Consider the following 19,854-nt stretch of genomic DNA (forward strand, 5'->3'; position numbering starts at 1 on the left):
AAAAAAAAAAAACACACACAGCGGCGTGTAATTCTGAATGAGCGAGGGGGGAATTTACATTGAGTCCCCTGTGTAAAATCAAGTGGATGGGTGTGCTGAGATGGAATACAACCGAGCATTATTGACTCAACCATGCATTCTGAATAATAAAAACCTGAGATTGTAATTGAATATCACCGGGATTATCGTGCTACCCTCAACATCGGGGTGTGAATACTTGCCGGGATCCTTTTCTAAACAGCTAATAATGGAAATAGAAAAAAAAACTGAAGAGGTGATAGTGTTTGAAAACAGGTCATCATCTAATAGCATTCAGAAAGGAAAATATTTCACCAACCTCCCCCCCCCTTTGGTATGTAATGTGCAGCAATAGTGCCATCTTTTGGTAACCTGCGAGGGAGAATATGAATCAGTTCAAACCACACAGACACACACAGCCCTCGTCACATTTTAACCAAAAATATGATATGAATGTGTTTTCTTTTGCAGCCATCAATATCAGTCGTCCCCGATTTAGTGGAAGCGATGAGTTCGGGTACACTTCCTTCGTGGCTTATTCCTCCGTGCCGAGTCTCAGTTTCTTCTACGAGTTCACACTGAAGTTCACGCTCGCCAATAACTCATCGGCTGTGAAAGACAACCTGATGCTGTTCGCCGGGCATAAAGGACAAGGTGAGCTCGACGCACGCACTGCAATTTAACAAAACCGTTCTGACGGTCAGATGAAAAAAAAAAAGAGGGGGAAACTACTTTGAGATGTGTCCTTAGTTGGATTTTAGTTGTCAAACTTCATTAAGGATTTTAAAAGAAATGTTTTGAGAGTTTTCACCCGCTGTGTATGGTAATGTCCCATCTAATAGATTTCCACTCTCTTCTGAGATCCTCTAATCAAGAGGAATCCCTGAGGATTTTTCTTTCTTGGCAGATTTTGAGACGTTCATAATGAGTCTTCCTGCAGTCCAGTAATTAGTTGATATCCAGCTAAACTGTTATTGTTCTTGACTTTCAAAGAGCGTGTCGAGCACAAAAAGGGAACATGTGAACTGAGCATCTCAACAGTATCCGTCTTAATTGCATTAAATAGACTTTGAGGTGTAGGTGCAATGTGATGCTGTCAGCAGACATCTCCTTAAATTAGGATCTCTCTTCTGCGGGGTCACATTCGGTCGTAGGACGCCGCCGCGTCGTTGTCACCAGCATATTTCATCAAACGGAGGAGAATTTAAAATAAAAACAAGGACAATCTTGTGGATCTTCTGCTCTTGTTTTCTCTTGAGAGTAGAATTCATCAAGGTGGAGACAAAGCAAAACAATAGGAATAGGAATATGAATAATGAAACGACTGTCGGGAGAGAGAGCAGTGCTGTTTGAAACAGTTCAAACTCAAAGGCACCAAATAAGAATAGATGAAATATGAACCATTCGCATGATCATTTGTCTAATGAAGTGGCATGTTTAATTATCGGATGGCAGTGATGAAGCTACATGGAATTGTATCAGCGGAGCAGAGAATCAAAATATGCTGAAAGCCATCAAATATAAACAGATTTGAAATGCTTGTTGTAGATGTATTGTTTTATATGCAGTTTGTATAAATATATATAGTAACAAACTATGTGTTTTCCAGGCAATGATGGTGATGACTTCCTGGTTTTGGGACTCCGAAATGGCAGAGTTGTGCATAAATTCAACCTTGGATCAGGCATCGCAGTCATAGTCAGTGATCGACTGAACTACCGGGTCAACATTCACACCGTTACGTTTGGAAGGTTCAAGAAAACCGGATGGCTGAAGGTGAGGAGGTGTTTAGAGAAGTGTTGTATCCGTGGGAACCAAGTATAACAGGGAGGTGTTGTGTCACCACGAGTATCAGAGCAGCTTCAACACTCCAAACACCATTCTGGAATAAAGACTGGATCCCGACCGGGAGGTCAGGACCATTCATCCAACGACTATTTTTTATCATGGTCCCACCAGAATACCCATTCAGAGAGTTCTAACTAGAACCCAACATAAAGGATTATACTCGCAGAGGAGGAACTCACTTTTCAAGAATGTAGAACCCACCCAGGGAGACCGAGAACCCTTCTATAGTCGTTTACATCCCATAGATCTTTCTCCACCTTGGCCAAGTTTAACAGATTAGCCTGTTTCCATGGGAACCATATCCAGCAGCTTTGGGCCTCATGAGGCTCCTAAAGGGTCCGGGGCCGACCACCAATAATCTTGGTCCCATGCTTTCAGCAATCAAAAGGGTTCTTCTGATATGTTTCAGGAACCTTATTTCTTGATATAGAGACACATAACGCTATAAACCAGGTCACCCAACGATATTCTCTCATCTCATCTCATTAAACCCTTCAGTTCCCCCTCTTCCCTCTCATTTTTTGACCTTTCCCTTTAATTTTTCACTTTACTGTATGTGGTGCAGTTTTGTTGTCTACTTTAGATATTGCATTGTTTAAATACACACACAAACCGTACAGCCCGGTGTTGGTAGTGTAGCTGAGGTAAATGAGGTTATAGTGAGGTGAATGTTTTCTGGGAACACTTCAGGGTTTTTTGGTCCAGTGACCAGGAAAAGGATGTTCACATCATCAAAGTGTGGCTGAAGAATTGCGTGAGAGGCTATAGAGTTAGCACGGCAAAAATGCTAATAATCAATATTTACTGATCAATCTGAGGTCATATTTTTCGTCAACTTTGCCAGATTTGTATCCGAATTCTGCCTCCACAGTAGTGAGACTCCAGCGTTGACATTTTCCTGTTTCTTTCTCAGGTTGACGGGCAACGCAACAGAACAGGATCCACTCCAGGACCCCTGTTGGGCCTCAATGTTTTCAAGCAGCTCTTTGTTGGTGGATATAATGAGTACACCCCTGAACTACTGCCACTTGGATCCAGGTTCCGTCATGGCTTTCAGGGTAAGGCTGCTACGGCTTTATTAACAGCCCAACACTGCTGCCTGGAGTAATAGCACTGGGGCTTGGAGTCCCTCCCAGGATCTCTGTCTCTTTGTAAGCAGAGAGAAAAGGTGTGCAATGAAAAGAGGAGGGAGTTACAGCCTCGGACTGCTGCACGAGGCCAGAACAGAGAGGTTGATTGTATCTGCGCCTTTTAATCACTTCACGCCCCCCCTGTACAATTTTGCTCCGTGTGCAAATCCATTCCGCCGCTGATAAGTCATTTGAACACGGGCGCCATACAAATCATCTCTGTCATCATCAGCATCATTTATGCTTTCTCTCAGGTGACCTCGCGTTGGAATGTATTCTGGAGAGCATCCATTGTGGCCGGCTAATGTGCAGAGCCGTGGAGCAAAAATTGCCATAACCGTAATGATGACAACAGCCATGAATATCATCATAACCATATAGAGCAGTCTCGGCACTACAGCGATGAAGCTTGTTATTATAAAATGTCACGGCACATCCATTTGAGGTGAACAGGAGCTTTTTATATTTAAGGACTGAAGGGGTTTCGTGCGTTTGCTTATTTATCATAGCATAATTCATTTTTCCCCCCCGCTCGCCAAATAAACCTTCTAAAATCAAATCAGCTGCGGCAAAGCATCAGTTTTCCCACGCGGCATCAGACCGCCGTGCTCCCCGTGTGCTGGTAAGCACTACCTGAGTCAGGCGACACTGGTGGCACTATAACCTTTCTGCTCAGGATGTAATGAGAACTCATGAGCGTCTAATCAGATCTGTGTGACCTTCCTGGAGCCCTAATCATGATGGCTGGCAGTGAACACACTGATAATGCACTTCACTCCCAGTTATCAACAGACCCACACTCCCCTGTGGAAAGGTGGCGGAGGAGGTATTGTGACCGCTGGGGACGGGAGGGGGTGGGATCTGCTACTCAATTTGAGCTGTTGATCAAATAACAAGAAACGGGGAAGTTTGTGTTTGTCGAGCTTGTCTTTTAAAAACTCTGATTTCATGCTGCTTCGCCGCTGATATTTCTGCCAGACTTGCTAAAAGGTCGTTTACCTCTTGAACCCCAGCGGAAACGGGAACTCGCTAGAAAATAGGATTCGGAAAGCATTTTGGAAGAGAAGAATGTCTTGAGTAAAACCCAATGTACCGCACATGTCAAGGTCAGCTGCTTCTCGTACACGTGTAGACGTTACTTCTGCTTATTCGGAGTCAGTGAGTGCAGCTAAAAGCAAGAGATCCAGCTTTCATAATCCACCTTAGGAATCTGCTTCGACTTTTTTTGGGGACGGCCTATGTTTGCGGCGCCCTAGCCATCACTTGAGTCTGCCAAGTAAACAGCATCATGCCATGAATATTCATGAATGAGCATGACATTTCCCCTGCATCCTGTTTACGCCGGTGACTAATGCAGCAGAGAGACGGCAGTCTGCATGTGACTACATGGCTTGTGCTCAGGCCTTATATTAATAGAAGGCCCTCTGCTTTGCAGGTACAGGCCAAAGCAAATATTGTCTTGATAAAATTGCTGGAAAAAAGCAAATGTGAGGGGGAGACTCGTGATGACAGGATGTGGAGACGTGTAGATATGAGTGTAGAGATGTTATTTAATCACATTCAAGAGTTAACTTCCAGCTTTCAGTGCGTATACTCCATATATGGTTTCACACGATGCTTTTAAGAACCATCAAAGACATTTTATTGGCCTTATTTTGGGTGTGAAACTCGGATAAATCACATTTTAATGTAATCTTCATGCAAGTAAAATGTAGAATGCTTTGTTTCCTCTGATAATCCCCTCTCAGAGAAGTGAAAGACATCCCCTCTGTGTGTTTTCTTCCTTTCCAAAGGGTGCATTTTTGATGTGCAGTTTAGAACCAGAAGAGACAGAAAGTTCCAAGTGCTGGGACAGCCTGCGGGACATCCGGCCTTCGGGCGCAGCGTGGGTCAGTGTGGCGTCACCCCCTGTCTTCATGTCCACTGCAGAAACGGAGGCACGTGCGTGGACTCCGGCTCATCCGTCTAGTGAGTGATTAAGAGGCAATATTTGGATTCATTTTCTCATTATTTATAGCGATTCCGCTCCGGCGGAAAATCAGTTTCACAGTGCAAGCACTGCAAACGGGAATGGACAGCGTTTACAGGCTTGTCACAGTGTCTGACTGCGTCCGTCTGCAGTTGCCAGTGCCCGTCTGGCTGGAAGGGAGCTCTCTGTTCTGAGACGGTGTCTGTGTGTGACGTGGAGCACAGCCCCCCTCCTCGGTGCGCCCACGGCTCCACCTGCATCCCTCTCCCGGATGGATATACCTGCCAGTGCCCCCTGGGGACAGCCGGACTCTACTGCGACAAAGGTTGCGTCATCGAAACCCTAACTGTATCATGATGAGTCTTTGGTCTAATAAGACACATATTCAATAATTTACCTGCTATATTGTTTTTTGCCTGCTCAGCTGTGACCATCAGTGATCCATTCTTCAGCGGTAACCAGTCTTCATGGATGTCATTCCCACCTATGAGCACGAGACACAGGACTGTTTTGCAGCTGCAGTTCCAGACTTTATCACCTGGTGGCATCCTTGTGTACACGGCACAGCATCTCAGTGCCAGAGCTGGTGAGGTCATTCAATTCCAGCTTTTTTTAAAGAACAAAATATTCAATTCAGTTTTATTTATGGTGTCATATCACAACAAAAGTTATCTCAGGACACTTTGGGTTCAATCTCCAATGTGTTGACACAACAATTACTCATATGCTCTGCTATACTATGACTTTTTCGACATACTATACTGATTTTTGAAATACTATACCATGACTTTTATAACTTTTTTGACATACTATACTATGACTTTTTCCGTGACTTTTTTCAACAAACTACACTCTGACCTTTTTAATGGCATTATCAACTATGAAATAAAAAAGACAAATTTTTCTATTTTTTATGACTTTTATGACATGTATCGCATTGTTGACCTACTATACTTTATTATGACATTTTTACAACTTTTATGTGACATAATAAACTGAGACTTTTTCATTATATAATATACTACATTTTTATGACTTACTATTCTAATCTCCATAATTCTTTGACTTTCATGACATACAATACTGTGATTCCTGTGTGAATTTGACATACTTTGACATTATTATGACATACTATACCATGACCTTTTTTTAGGATAATTTGTTGTCAGACAAACTAAACAAAAAAAAAAGTCATATAGTATGTTGAAAAAAAGTCAAAGTAAAGTAATAGTATAGCATCAGAAAAAAAGTCAGAAAAAATTAACGAAAAGTCATGAAGCGTCATAATATAGTACCTTGAAAAAAGTCAAGGTTATAGTATGTCGAAAAAAGTCACATAGTATTTTGAAAAAAAAAGTCAAGTATGCCGATTGTATAATGTAAAAAAGTCAATATTGTTGGTCATAAAATATAATAAAAATATCAACATGTCATTAAAGTCAGAGCATAGTGCATCTTAAATAAGTCCTCGTACAGAATGTTATGGTATATGTGATACAATATTATAAAAATGTTACACATCAGTATAATTAAAACGTGAAGGAACTTACTAATGAAACGTATTCCCATTTTCATTTCCTTCCACAGGAGACTTCTTCTGCCTCTCCTTGACATCCGGCTTCGTCCAGCTTCGATACAATCTCGGAGACGGAACCCATGTCCTGCAGTCTGTTCAGCAAGTGGACCTGCACGGCCGGACCTGGCACACAGTGAAGGCTGGCAGAGTTGGTCACCAAGGATTTCTCAATCTGGACAATCAAGAAGTCAGAGAGGCTGTGGCTGAAGGGATGACCACCCTCGATGTGACTACAGACATCTTTGTCGGGGGCGTGTCCACTCTGAGCTCCGTCTCCACGGATGCAACTGAAGGGGAGCCACTGGGCTTCACTGGTGGTTTAAGAGAACTCCTGCTCAATGGTGAAGAGTTGGAGCTGACGGAGAAGGGGGCAATAAGTGGTGCAAACGTAGGGGACTGGGATGGGACCGCCTGCGGGTACAAGGTGTGCCAAAACAGGGGTCGCTGCACGGCAACTGGGAGCGGCTCATTCACGTGTTTTTGTCTGCCCTCGTGGACTGGCCCTGTGTGTAACCAGTCTGTAAGCTGTGTAAACAACACCTGCAGACAGGGTTCCTTATGTGCTCCAGCTAACGCCACGTCATACCGCTGCATATGCCCGTTGGGATTGGGCGGGAGACGCTGCGAGACAGAGATAACCATAGATACTCCCAAGTTCGTGGGCAGCTCATATATTAAATACCAGGACCCGAGATACCACGCAAGGAATTTTAAATACACGCAGGTTTCCTTCAGCTTCCAGACGAGCTCAAACGACAGTTTGATCATGTGGATGGGAAGGGCTGAACACGAAGACGACGACCACCTCGCAGTCGGACTTGAGAACGGCCACCTCAAGATCGCCGTCAATCTCGGAGAGAGACTCTCTCTGCCGGTGACCGTGAGAAATCTCACGCTGTGTTGCAACACGTGGCACAACGTCTCCGTAGCATTAAACGGCACAACCATCCAGGTGGTCCTAAACGATAAGAGAGTCCTTCACGAGGACTTGGACCCGTTTGAGCGTTACGTGGCCTTAAACTATGGTGGTCAGCTTTACTTCGGAGGATTTGAATTATACAGAAATGTATCAATTGTCACTTTTGGGTTGTTTTCAAAAGGCTTTGAAGGAAGTCTAAGAAATGTTTATTTGTTCAAAGATACCAAGCCGCTGCTGTTTCTCAGTGATAGTGAGGGTTTTAATGTTTATGAGGGCAGTGGGTAGTAGTGAAACCCCCTTTGTGACATGATCTCAAACGCCCGACAAACTAGTCCATAAGGAGATCTGTGTAAGGCTCAGTAGTGGTTATTTATATTTTATTACTCGTTTCTTCAACACTGTACTGCTCTATATTCATTTGACTTGTTTATGGATCGTAGTGATTTTACTGGGATTTGTCTGATCCAGAGCTGCACTAACTTTACCAAAACACAACTATGTTTTAAGTCCTGATAATCGGTCATTGCAATTAAGAACAAATTTCAAAAACATGATGTCAATTCAAGTCAGTCATTTTATAAAGAAATATGAAGATTGTTTTTTTATAATCAATAATAAAAAAGGATTAGCTTTATTATGAACTGTACATAAACACAGTGCAAAAGCACACCATCTCTAATGTATATTACAAGCCAAAATGTATATACGTTTTCAAAAAAAAAAACGTTTATAAAATATTTTAAGGAATTTAAAAAATTTAAATTGGGGGGAAAAAAAGCAAAGCTGCTGTTAAGATCAGTCCTCAGTTACATTCATGCCAACTTAAAACTTTTCACCAAATGGTCTAGACTTGTTTTGTATTTTACCAAGACTGAAAACATTTACTGATCACTTGTAGTAGGCACAGCAGCTCAATATGAACAAGATATATACAATAAAAAGGTTAAAATTGTGAAGTTGTTCCAATTATCAGTTCTTGTTTTGAAGTGAACACGTCTATGAAGATCTTCCTAATCTCACTGAAATGATATTTCATTTTGGCTGCACTGTCAATAACATGAAATGTTACTTCTATGAAGAAAATGGCATATAAGATGCAGAGTTCTGTAAAGAAAACAAACAACACCACTCTCAGCCGATACAGCCAAAGTGGTTTGAACCAGCCATGTGACCAACGAGCTAACAGTCTTTCTTAGAGTCCCCAGCGCTTGCTAGAAGAGCTTTTAAAAAAACAAAAAAAACAATTAACTGTCTTTTGAACTTCTCCGTCCGTTCTCATAATCAGAGTCCCGTCTATGCCTGTGTCTGTCCTTGTGACGGCTGCCATGATCGTCGCTGTGGTGCCTCTCTTTTCTCTTCTCGCCGTAGCGGTCGTCCGAGTGTCCGTGGTGCCGACTCCTCTCCCGCTCGTGGCTGCGTTCGTGCTTTTTGTCCCGCTCCCGCTCGTGGTGTCGGCTCTTCTTCCCGTGATGAGTGTCCCTGTGATGGCTGTGCCTCCCGTGGTGGTCTCTGTCCTCCGTCGTCCGCGGCCTCTCCCACGGGTCGCTGTATCGCTCCTCTAGCCGCTTGTAGTCTTTGGTCGCGGATGGAGGTCGGCCGGCTGGTCCAGGGTAGCTCTGAGCGTACTGCGATTTAAGTTCAGGTTCAGTGCTATCCTCGGCCCACGATGCACTGTTGTTCTGATCCTGGCTGTGCGGGCTGGAGAAGGTGTTAGGAGGAGGGCCACTTGGGTATTCGTAGCTGCCAGGTACCTGAGGCTGAGGCGATGGAATAGGTGCAGCACTGGTGCATGCTGGGAGAGCTGGTGCCATCACCGACTCGCGTTGGAGCTCAGATGCTTCTGTGTTACTCACTGCTTGTGGTGCTTGGACTGTAGGAGGATATACCGTCTGAGTTGCTGTAGTATCAGCCTGGGAAACACCAGGATCTTCCTTTTCACTAGCGATTGATCGAGTAGCCGTTTGCTTTTCTTCCTCGGGTTTGTTCTTGGCCTGAGAAACCTGTAAAAATCCTTGATGAAAAAGTGTAACTGCTTCCTTTCTTGGTGCGCTCAACACCGGAGCAGGTTTGGGACTCAAAGTTGCTAGGTGGTTGGCTGTGTCCTTAGGTAGCACCGTTTTATCTTCATTCACACTGGAATACGCGGAAGATTTCTTCAGTATTCCACTTAAAGGAGGTTTTGAGCTATTAGTGTGCGCTGGAGCAGCCGGGGACGTTGACTGCGACGAGGAATTCCCTTCAGATGTTGCTTTTTCAGTTTCAAGCACGAGGCCAGCATCGCCTTTGCTTGCAGAAGAAGTGCTGCTAATTTCAGTCCCACTTTGAGCCGCTGAGAAACTTGCCAGGAAGGCTTCAGTCGATACGTCTGGAGGCTTATCTCTCAGAGAGACTGGTGCACCATGGGTAGCCACTGCGGCATCCTTTCCCGATGAGTTGGTAGCAGCTGATGCGTCAGTCGAGCTGGATACTTCCAGTTCAGCCTTAACTGGTTTAGATTCTTTCTTCTTGATGACGAACCGATCTCGAGGAGCAGGAACTGTTGGACTTTTCAAGCTTTCGGTTGATGCCTCTGATTTTGGAGCTGGCTGGGTTTTCTGGACATCGTCTGCTTTTGATTTTATTCCAAAATCTGGCAGAGGTGGTAACTCCCCACCCCAGCCTACCAACACACCTGGAAGAAAGCGCAGCGGTTTCTGTGAGTCCTGACTGTTGGTCTTCTCTGATGCAGACGGTTCTTCCAAAGACTCTGCAGTTGGCTCATCAACGTCTTCAGTAGTGTTAAGTGGTTTGTCTTTCTCGTTTTTATGTGCAGGAGTCAAGGAAGAGAGGAACAGTTTCTCATCCTCCTCTGTTGCTGCCATTTCTTTTGTCGAAACGGTGATGGGCTTGATTTCCGGAATAATCCTGGGAGTTTCGTTCAGGTCCATGGGAAGAAAATCCCTCCTTGGTCTCTGTCGAATTATGAGTCCGAGGAGAAGGTTGGAGCGGTTGTTTTCTAAACCTGTCAAATGAAAAGATTCATTAAGTTTGAAGGATGAGAAATGTAATGTCATTTACGGGGGAGAAGATCATTTAGCCTTCAGGTTACCTGGCCCATCAAAGGGAACAAGCTGATGTGGAACTTTTTCAGTGGCACCCAAAGGAATGAGATACATGTCCTTCACTTGTTTCAGGTTATTGGACACCACCCCGAAACGCCTACGACTGCTGAAGTAGGCATACAGAAGAGTATAGGCGATCTCATCTTCCTCCGTGTCGGGGGAGAAGCGAATCAGGCACACCTCCTTTAATAAAAGAAACAGCATGTGTCAGTAAAATCTGCAATCCGTGCACAAGAAGTTGACCATAACTCTTCAACGGAGCAGCTTTATAATGCATCACATGACATTACAAATCTGGATGTTAATTGTCTGGACATGAGCTGCTCTTTAATGTAATATAATATATTTAATGACTGGGTTTAATGATGGGCTGTATAATCCCTTTAAGGACGAAAGCTGCCAAAAACTCACTTTTGTTCCAGTTGCCCGAATCTTCTCCAAGTAGTCCCACACTGTCGTCGGACTTATCCTCCCGCCAACTTGAATGCTGTCTGGAAGGTCCTATTGGGGAAAATAAAACCTGTATAAAATCTAAAAAAAACTTTGAGGAAGGTATTCAAACTCAAAATTATGTTCAGGTGTGTCCACTGTACCTGAGTCACGTTGTCCAAAATGCCTGAGACGGGGAACGCTTTTGTTACGAACTTTGCCACAGAGTGCATGTGAAGGAGTCCTTGCCACAGGGAGTTCAGGTTAGAAAGGAACATGGCCTCCTCCTCTCGTCCAGCTTTGTGATCCAACCTGGGAGGAATATAGCAGAAATGGAGCATGCGTGCAAAAACAAGTAGCACCCAAAAAAAAACAAACGGCGTCAGAAATGACTGCTTACCTTCCTTCGTAGCCTGAATGAGCATTTCGGAAACTTTCCTCTAAAACAGTGAGGTGCAGATCGTCGTCAATAGCAGGTGTTGCTGTGCTCTTCCCCTCTTCTGATTTGGTGGATTGCCTCCGAACCACTGTAGTGGCAACTTTGACCACTTTGGTTGGTGCTTCCTCTGCAGGGGGCGCCATACGACCTTATTGAAAAAGAGAAAGAAGTAGCATGACAAGCTGGTAACTGGTGTATAAGCAGAAAAGGTGGCAGCAAAGGCCGGGCATGAAGACTACGAGGAGGTCCTCGTGTCGGGGTTTACCTGTGCAGATTTTGCAGTGTAGGTCAAATAAATGAGACTTGTGTTGACTGGTGGTGTCTTTCGCTGTGTTATCACTCGCTGCTTTCTTCTCAGGGGATCCTGGAGGTTCTGCTGGGACTTCTGTCACTTTGGGAGGAGGCTCAAGCTGAAAAAGAGAAAATAATTTAAATAAATTGAAGCAGACGTGTGTGTGTGTCCCCCGCCAATACATATACAGTTGTGAAGGATCATTTTTGTTGTGTCCCATACCTCTGCAGGCTCAGGTGCCTTCACTGGTTCTTGGCTCTCAATTTCAATTTCACCTTTGTGTGTGATCTTAGTGATCGGCCGTCTCTCCACCTCTCTTTGCTCTTTTTCAATCATCTCAATAGTCTGTAAAATGAGAAATTGATTGCTTTTTTAGAGGGCTACTGATTGTTTTGCATTCCAAAATACATTTTCCATTTTAAAACAAATGTGAAAAAAGAGAACATCTGAAAATATTATGTTAATACTACTTTCCAAGCTTTTTGTGATTGTAAGCACAAACATTAGTAGGAAAACTATAACAAAGACTTAGGCATCACTTACATGTCGGTTCTCCCTTTGTCGCCAAGCAGCCAATTCTTTAGACGCCAGTTCCTCGGGGCTCATTCGAATCAGGTTACCAGGAGAAATTTCTCCTTTGAGAACCCTCTTAAAGAGCACCTATAAAACACAATTTACAGTTAAATATGTTTATATTAAAACTGAAATGCAACGCCATGAAGCTTAACTTTTGGATCATGCATGATTTGAAACAGTACTTACATTATTTTTAGTATCCTTGAGGTTAAACATTAAACTTCTGTACTTGTTCTTGTATTTGTTGTCAGTGTCTTTATACAGGTAAAAAAGCTCTCGCTCCGTCTTTTTGGCAACTTCAGTGGCTCTCTCCACGGAGATGCTCAAATCAGACTCCTTTAACCTAAAGCACAGAAAGCACCACGTTTGGTTCACTTCAGTAGTCTGTAACGTTTTTCAATAAAAACATATTTTTTTTTACATTGCTTTCATTCATAAAACACTTACCTCTGTATAAGGATTTCTTTCAGAGAATCGCGCACACTTCGCCTGATTGCCTCTACAGACACAGGTTTCTTTGAAGCAGACGTCTTACTTTTCAGATGAACACCTGTGGGGAGAGAAGGGAAAGTTGTGTGATTACGTTATCTAATATCTAAGAAAGGACAATCATAATTGTTATTCTCTTCTGTATTCAACAGGAATGTAAAGCACGTTGATGATATAATGATGATGGATGACCTTCGGGGATGTTGGTTTTGCAGCATTATTTGGGTTCCCGATAATGGAAGCACGTATGTTATAAAAACTGTAGTATGTCATAATGTCTACAAAACAATACAATATGTCATAGAAATGTAGCAATGTCACAAAATTCATAGAATTGTTTGCCATAGGAATATAATGGAAAAAAAGTATAGTATGTCCTAAAATATCAGTAAAATTTAAATAAAAATATCACAGTATCGTACGGCAAAAGTTATTTAAGAAAAGTCAATAGTTTGTGATACAAATGTCAATAGTATGTCATCAAAAATGATAAATATTATAGAATGCCACAAAAGACAGTATAATGTCATAATAAATTGAAGGCAATGTCTCTTAGGATGAGTGCAGCGTGATTCGTCCAGCAGATGGAGACACACACCGAGTTTTCACACGGAAGCCTGGGGATAGTTTGATACTGCAGGGGGACAGACTACAAATTCTCCTCCATGCCATGCAAGTAACGGCTGTAAACAACTCAAAAATGAGTATGGAGTTTCCATTATGAACGTTGAAATGCCATTGAACACAACTTTTGATCAAAAAACAACAAATATCTCTGGTTATGGCTGAATAAAGTGAGGTTTATTTTTTCTCTTCTTCTGCTGCCGGTTCAGTTTTGATCGTAGAGCGATTAAGATTTATCCTGCATCTGTAATCTGTATTTTGCTGTATGCTGATTTAGTTTAGGAATTGTGATTTGTTTAGGGTCAAAATGGTTATAATGAGCATTTAGCTAAGCTTCCTGTTATGTGGGTATGCCACATGAGTATGTTGCTAAATGTTTATGGATTTCAAATGAATCAACAAATTACTGCTATGGCTCTTATTTCTAGGATTAGAAACAATCAAATAAATGGGGATTCAAACTGATCATTTTGTTTGGAATTTCTTCATTGCAAAAAAATATATATATATAAAAAAAAACACTGTGTTATCTCTGAAAACACAGTGTTTAACCTGAAGTTGCCTTGCTAAACCCAAATACTGTTTCGTAGTCCGGGCCTCTGACCTTGAACCAAAATGTGTTATTCAATAAACAGAACAAGCCAAAAAACTACTTATTTTTACATTCCCAGCCCCTACCTGTTTTATGAGCCGATTCTGTGGAGTGTCTTCTCTCAGGATCCTATTTTAGGAGAAAAGCGCAAAAAGCACATTCGCCATATTATTAATTCAGTTAGTCATTAAAAATAATATGTACAACTAAAAATGAACTAGTGAAAAATACACCACATTAAATATTATTACACCCCCAGCAAAAGGTTTAAAAAAAAAAATACAGGGTGAGTTGGATGTGTGGGAAAATGTACTAAACTTTGGTGAGTACACAATGTTAACAGCACACCCACGTGCAAGCCCTCTGTACAGGCAAGGTAAAAGCAAAATGACAACAAACCCTTGTGTAGTGGTAACACTGGCTATGATTAAAGTCAGAGGATGAATAAGCTGGGGGAACAAATAAAATATCCTACATATATAAAACATTTAAAGAAAAGCAATGATCAAACAGCTTTAATAGGGAATTCATGGTGACGCTGCTTACCAATCTTACTGGTCTGACCCCCCCTGAGGTGAGTTTCTGAGAGGGTCCCGGTTGGGGCTTGGGAGGCGGCTTCAGTTCCTGCACCTCCACCTTTGCTTGGACTTCTGGTTTGGCTGCAGCCGGGGGCTCAGGCTCCACCTTTTTGCTTTCCTCCTCGCAGCACTTCAAGCACACGTACATCTGGTCCTCCTCCTCCATCTCGTGTACTTTCGTCAGATCGAGACCAACACAGTCGCCGTGGAACCAGTCGTCACAGCGACCGCAGCCTACCATGAACCTAAACAAAGTGTGGATATTATTAAAAGGTGCTTTTGCAGGGTATTTTTTACACTGTGCATACACAAAAACATTACAATTACTTGTACAAATATTGTGATTCATAGCTTCCATCACCTTACCTTCAGTATATTTCTTATCTCAGGTCTTAAAAGGGAGAGTTCAACTAAAAATCTAAAATATATAATTTCCTTTTGTTTTGGAAACATCGGCTGTAGTGATGTCTGCCTTGTCTCCAATAGAATTAAAGTCTTCATTGTGGTGCTCAAAGCGCCAAAAAAATGTACATTTGAAAGACTCAACAGCATTGTCTCTTTCCAGAAATCATGACCTGATTACTCAAGATAATCCACAGACCTTGTTGTGAATACCACAAACCGACTGCCATATAAAACCATTATAGAGGAAAGAAGGCAGACATCTCTACAGCCGATATCGCCAAGGCAACTCATAAAAAAACAAACTAGATTGATACACAGAACTACATGTAAGAGGATTTATGGGATTAATTGTCCCTTTAAAGTCGCTCAAATATTAAACATCAACAATTGAATGTTGTTAAAAGTTCTGTAACAAACTAAAGACCTCACCCGTCGAGTTTAATACAACATACACTTATTAAGTCTGAGTAACAAAACAATGATCTGCCTTGCAACACTTACATGTTGTTGTGGTGATTTTTGCAGAGGCCACAACAGTTGTTTCCATCCCATACAGTCTCGCTGTTAGCTGGTTGCTCCTCAGACATGTCCTTCTTCACAGGAGCGTTGTCTGGAATGAACAGCTGCGGCTCATCCACGGATATGCTTCTTGCGGTTTTACTTTTCTGTCTTTGAAGGATCTTCTCTGGCTTTTTCAGTTTGGCCTTTTCCTGCCCTCCTTCCTCGGGCATTTTTAAAGAAGGGCCTGGACGAGCGTGCGCTGGGTTAGTGAACTCAACTTTGGAGATATTGGGAGGATGAGGATGTTTAGCTGGTCCCTGTTGATCAACACGGTTGCCAGATGATGGGCTCTTCTTCGCTGCAGAGCCAGGTGTACTTGGCGGCTTTGGCTTCACTTTACTCTCTCCCGTACCTTGTGTCTTCTGCATTTTAGGAGCATGCTCACTTTGGATGTTTTCTGCCGGCCTTTTCAAAGGTGAAATGTCTTTCTTGTCCTTTGGAGACTTTAGTTTGTGCAGGTCTCCTCTTTGGATTTTGGATGGCATGCTGTGGGATACTTTATGTCCCTTAATCATGTTGTTTGGTTTATCTGAAACCAAGTCCTTATCCTTGATAGAAGTCAGCTCTTGTTTTGACTTGGGCAGTGTTTGGACCACCATCTGTTTTTCCTTATCATCACTCTTATTAGTAACCGTAGATGTGTTATTCTCAATTTTTTGTGGCTCTTTGATGTCAGATTTTCCTTTAATAACTGGCTTTTGTTTTTCAGGAACACTTTGATTGTCAGGTTTAGTCTCTTGCGGGGAGGCACCTCCCAGTGAAGTCCCGTTGGAGGTCTGCACATCATTGGGATTAACATAAGGGCCCAGTCCGAGGGCTGCATCACCAGCAGAGCTCTTCTCATTTACATCCACAACTGCCACTTTCTCAGGTGTGGGATTCTGTACATTGACAGTATCATCTGGCAGCACAGCAAACCCAACGTCCCCAGCATATGAAATACCACCATCAAGGCATGCAGCCTGGCTCACTTCAACAGTGTGAGTGTAAGAGGGTCCGGGAAGCAACTCAATCTTGAATCCTGCAATCGTGACGGTCAATCGTCTCAATACAACGGAAGGCTTCAGCCATAGTCCACCATCAAAATGATTAACATCAACTCGTCCTCCCAGAGATAATTCTTTCTTCAGCTGGGTGCCTTTGACTCCTTTCTCAATAAGAAATGTCTTCTGCTGCCTGTTGGCTGGTTTCCTTCCTGGTCGCACTGGGGTCATGGTGTCGGTGGATGTGCTGGCAGGTTTTGGACCACTGCTACATTCTGTTTCAACAAGAAGAACAAAAACATAGAAAAACGTGTCTCACACCATCTCCAATTTGAAGGTGTGATGCGCTGGAAACAGGAACTCACCGTTTTCGGAGTTGTGTGGACGTTTCTTCGGCCTGCCAACAGGTCGCTTGACTTTTGTGGTTTCTTCAGCTGTCATTTTACTGCTGAGGCCTGTAGATGCTGCACCATCAGCAGAACCTGCAACAGCCAAAAGAAATAAATGTATATTATCTAGCTGTGTATTAATATAAGGGGCAAATTTACAAAAATGCTGTTTCTTGAGATAAAGGCCAAAACATGTAATCATATTCAGAATACATAATCAGAATATGTTAAAGAATACAGGCTCTGTACCTAGCTATCATTAGCAAGCAGTATATATGATGATATATAAATAAAAAAAAGTGTTCAAAACAACTGTAGACTACTTTTAGTTTAGGTAGATTGCAACTGAGGAAAGAACAAAATGCCTCCAGTGTCCAACAGATGATAAAGATGAAAATATATTCCATTCCGAAACACCTCAAATCATGTTATTAATGTTAACGACTTATTTACTAACGTTGCCAGTCCGCAATATCTAAATCTAGTAAGATCTGCCTTAGTGATTTGTTTTATCAACCACCTGAAAAGTTGATATCGCCAGAGAAAAGATGCTGCTTTTAAGTGAACTTTTAATTGAGGTTTGGAATAAATATAAATATTTTTACAATGTATTTCTATTCGTCTTTTGACTTACCTGCTGAGCCAGCAACTGGAAAAGCTGGGTCCTCATTGTCCAATAGATTGAACTGAGAGCTTGCACATCCAAACATGGGGTCTTTGTCACTGAGCATGTTCTTCAGTGAATCTTCTAGTTGGACTCCTGTCCCAAACTCATTACCGGCTTCACATTCCGAATTCTGACCCGTTATCAGGGAGTCGTCCAACTGGTCACTGGGTATTAAATGGTTAAAGGTGTCCACAATATCCATGAATGCTGCTGCCTTCCTGTATGAAAACACACAGAGAAGGGAATGCAGATGTCAAATACATACATATATGCATTATGTATTGATTTAATGTTATGTACACACACATTTTTAGAGGGAAAATGGTCATAACAGTATTCTCCCTGGAATGTAACACTGTAGGGACACTGTCTACGTTTAAATGTTTTAATTAATTTGTAAATAATACATTTGGTGTCAATTATTCTCCTTTTTGTCTTTGTTAGAATTATCATTGTTGAAGGAAAGAAGCAAACAATACTACAGATGAGTCGACACTCAGAAGTAAAAGCACATGAAAGTTACAGGTCCATAAACGGATTATACAACAAGCAGGCCAAGGACATCAATTCAGAGAAAACACATGCATTCAGTCAAAAGGGGATTTAAATTGATTAAATGGATTAGCTTGTCTAAATGTACATGCTTCGACAGATTGTTCCACTTGGGTGGAGCATAAGAGCCCATTTTCCAATCTTAGTAGTAACTAAGATTCTCAAAGACCAAGTGTTCTTGGAGCCTGGTGCAGTGTGAAATTATAGTTAAAAAAAAGCAAGTAGGTTTGCACTTTTACACATTTCTGCTGACCTTGGAATCCTCAGCATGCAATGTAATTAGAATTTTTCCGTTTTACCAATAATGTGATAATAAACAAATGGGAAAACTGAAGAAATATGTGAGGTGAAACAGAAAACCATAGGCAACATTATTATTATTTTTTGTTTGTTTTTGCTTGCACTCAAAGGTCTGCTGATGCTTTTTAGTTGAGGTGGGTGACCAATACAGATCAACTTTGAGTGACCCCGTTGGTCTTTCTGGTTAATCAAACCACCACTCTTTCATATAGAGGTTTGCACGTAGGGAAAACACGAAAGGTGATTGATTTCTGACGGAATGACCCGTACAGTTGTTTGACACAGAGTGACGGGCTGCCTACAACTTGTGGGATGTCTCCATCATCTGTAAATAAATACTGCCTGATTTCCTGCAACGTTAAGGCAACGTCGCGCTAGCATCTCAGTTTTTGGCCATTTCTGTGGGTCGTTCACGTTACACGTTTACATTATCCAAAAGTACGCACCGCCGATAACCTTAATGTATATTAACACAATAAAAGAAAACTAAAATTCATTCAACCAACTTGAGGAACCTCCAAATAGGGAAGCTAGTGTTAAATCATCTGCTAGTTACCGTTAAATCACGTTTACAACTAACAATCGTGAGCAGACTCGAATTGAACAGTGGAAACGTAAAAAAAACGTTGATCTGATGTCACGTAATGTAACTTAACGACCGTACGAAAACACTGCGTTTCTATGGGGAGGCTCTCCTAACGTAATGTTTGCTAGTTAGCGTGCTAACGCTATAGGACAGGCTAATAACAATCCGCTTCAGCTTGCTAGCATGTATATTAGCAAGCTAACGGTAACTTGTGAAGGAAGTTACCACCCACGGTAACTCCCTGTTTAAAACTCTTACCACTGTACACATAGAATTTAAAAAATATGTAGCAGGGGAAGCTAACATATGTTGCACTCAATGTATACACGTTTAGTTGGGAAGCTCCCGACGCTGAATCTGTCAGACGGGCTAGCTAGGTCGCCTTAGCATAGGCCTTGAGCTACCAAGTTTGTTTGTAGCCCCGAGTGTGGCTAACGGTCGTTAAATGATCACGCCCACATCGCACCGCTTGCACTTATATTGAATATTCGTCTTCACATACATTAAAGTCTCACCTCTTCCTTCATACAACGCTGTATCCAACTCGTGTGGGGTTACATACTAGCACAGCTGCACCCAGCAACTTCCTCGAACTCGGCCGTCATTCGTCCTGCTGCTGCAAAGCCGCTGACAGGCAGCGCTTATAGTCACGTGGTTTCTGTTTACAGGTAGCATGGCGGTTGGGAATATAACGCATATCCACAGCATGGTTTTCAACCTGCGTGCTTTGTAAACACGAGCGCAGAGGGGTTTGGGATTCAGTCCCACAAAGAGAAAACATTTTTTATTCATTTACATATATAAAAAGTTAAATATTGGACACCTTCTTGA

At 42.3% G+C, this 19,854-nt stretch overlaps 2 protein-coding genes across 3 annotated transcripts in view; one reads left to right on the forward strand and one right to left on the reverse strand.

Moving 5' to 3' along the window:
* Positions 1 to 7,915, forward strand: part of eys (eyes shut homolog) — a gene marked incomplete at its 5' end in the record, with an annotated part of 140,648 nt that extends 132,733 nt beyond the window's left edge. Inside the window, 7 exons of the mRNA XM_084020918.1 lie at positions 490 to 672; positions 1,628 to 1,794; positions 2,780 to 2,924; positions 4,790 to 4,964; positions 5,118 to 5,290; positions 5,390 to 5,551; positions 6,553 to 7,915. Of these exons, the coding sequence (XP_083877044.1) occupies positions 490 to 672; positions 1,628 to 1,794; positions 2,780 to 2,924; positions 4,790 to 4,964; positions 5,118 to 5,290; positions 5,390 to 5,551; positions 6,553 to 7,745 (2,198 nt within the window). The 3' untranslated portion in view covers positions 7,746 to 7,915. The remainder of the gene's footprint in view (positions 1 to 489; positions 673 to 1,627; positions 1,795 to 2,779; positions 2,925 to 4,789; positions 4,965 to 5,117; positions 5,291 to 5,389; positions 5,552 to 6,552) is intronic.
* A 139-nt stretch (positions 7,916 to 8,054) lies between these two features.
* Positions 8,055 to 19,675, reverse strand: phf3 (PHD finger protein 3). Of its 2 annotated transcripts, none has more exons than XM_084021764.1 (16): positions 19,539 to 19,675; positions 17,553 to 17,803; positions 16,895 to 17,011; positions 15,487 to 16,804; positions 14,549 to 14,825; positions 14,089 to 14,131; positions 12,745 to 12,847; positions 12,484 to 12,640; positions 12,265 to 12,381; positions 11,944 to 12,066; positions 11,695 to 11,839; positions 11,391 to 11,577; positions 11,155 to 11,302; positions 10,973 to 11,062; positions 10,549 to 10,744; positions 8,055 to 10,461 (listed from the first exon to the last, which is right to left on the reverse strand). In XM_084021764.1, exons 2-16 carry the CDS (start codon positions 17,785 to 17,787, stop codon positions 8,705 to 8,707), a joined length of 5,013 nt encoding a protein of 1,670 aa, XP_083877890.1. In that variant the 5' UTR covers positions 17,788 to 17,803; positions 19,539 to 19,675; the 3' UTR covers positions 8,055 to 8,704. The 2 variants fall into 2 exon arrangements, with proteins under 2 accessions (XP_083877890.1, XP_083877891.1); XM_084021765.1 differs by having other exon boundaries at positions 12,745 to 12,839; positions 14,087 to 14,131.
* Positions 19,676 to 19,854: the final 179 nt, after the last annotated feature.

This window comes from Eutrigla gurnardus (genome assembly GCF_963514095.1).
Source record: "Eutrigla gurnardus genome assembly, chromosome: 11".
Taxonomy (NCBI): domain Eukaryota; kingdom Metazoa; phylum Chordata; class Actinopteri; order Perciformes; family Triglidae; genus Eutrigla; species Eutrigla gurnardus.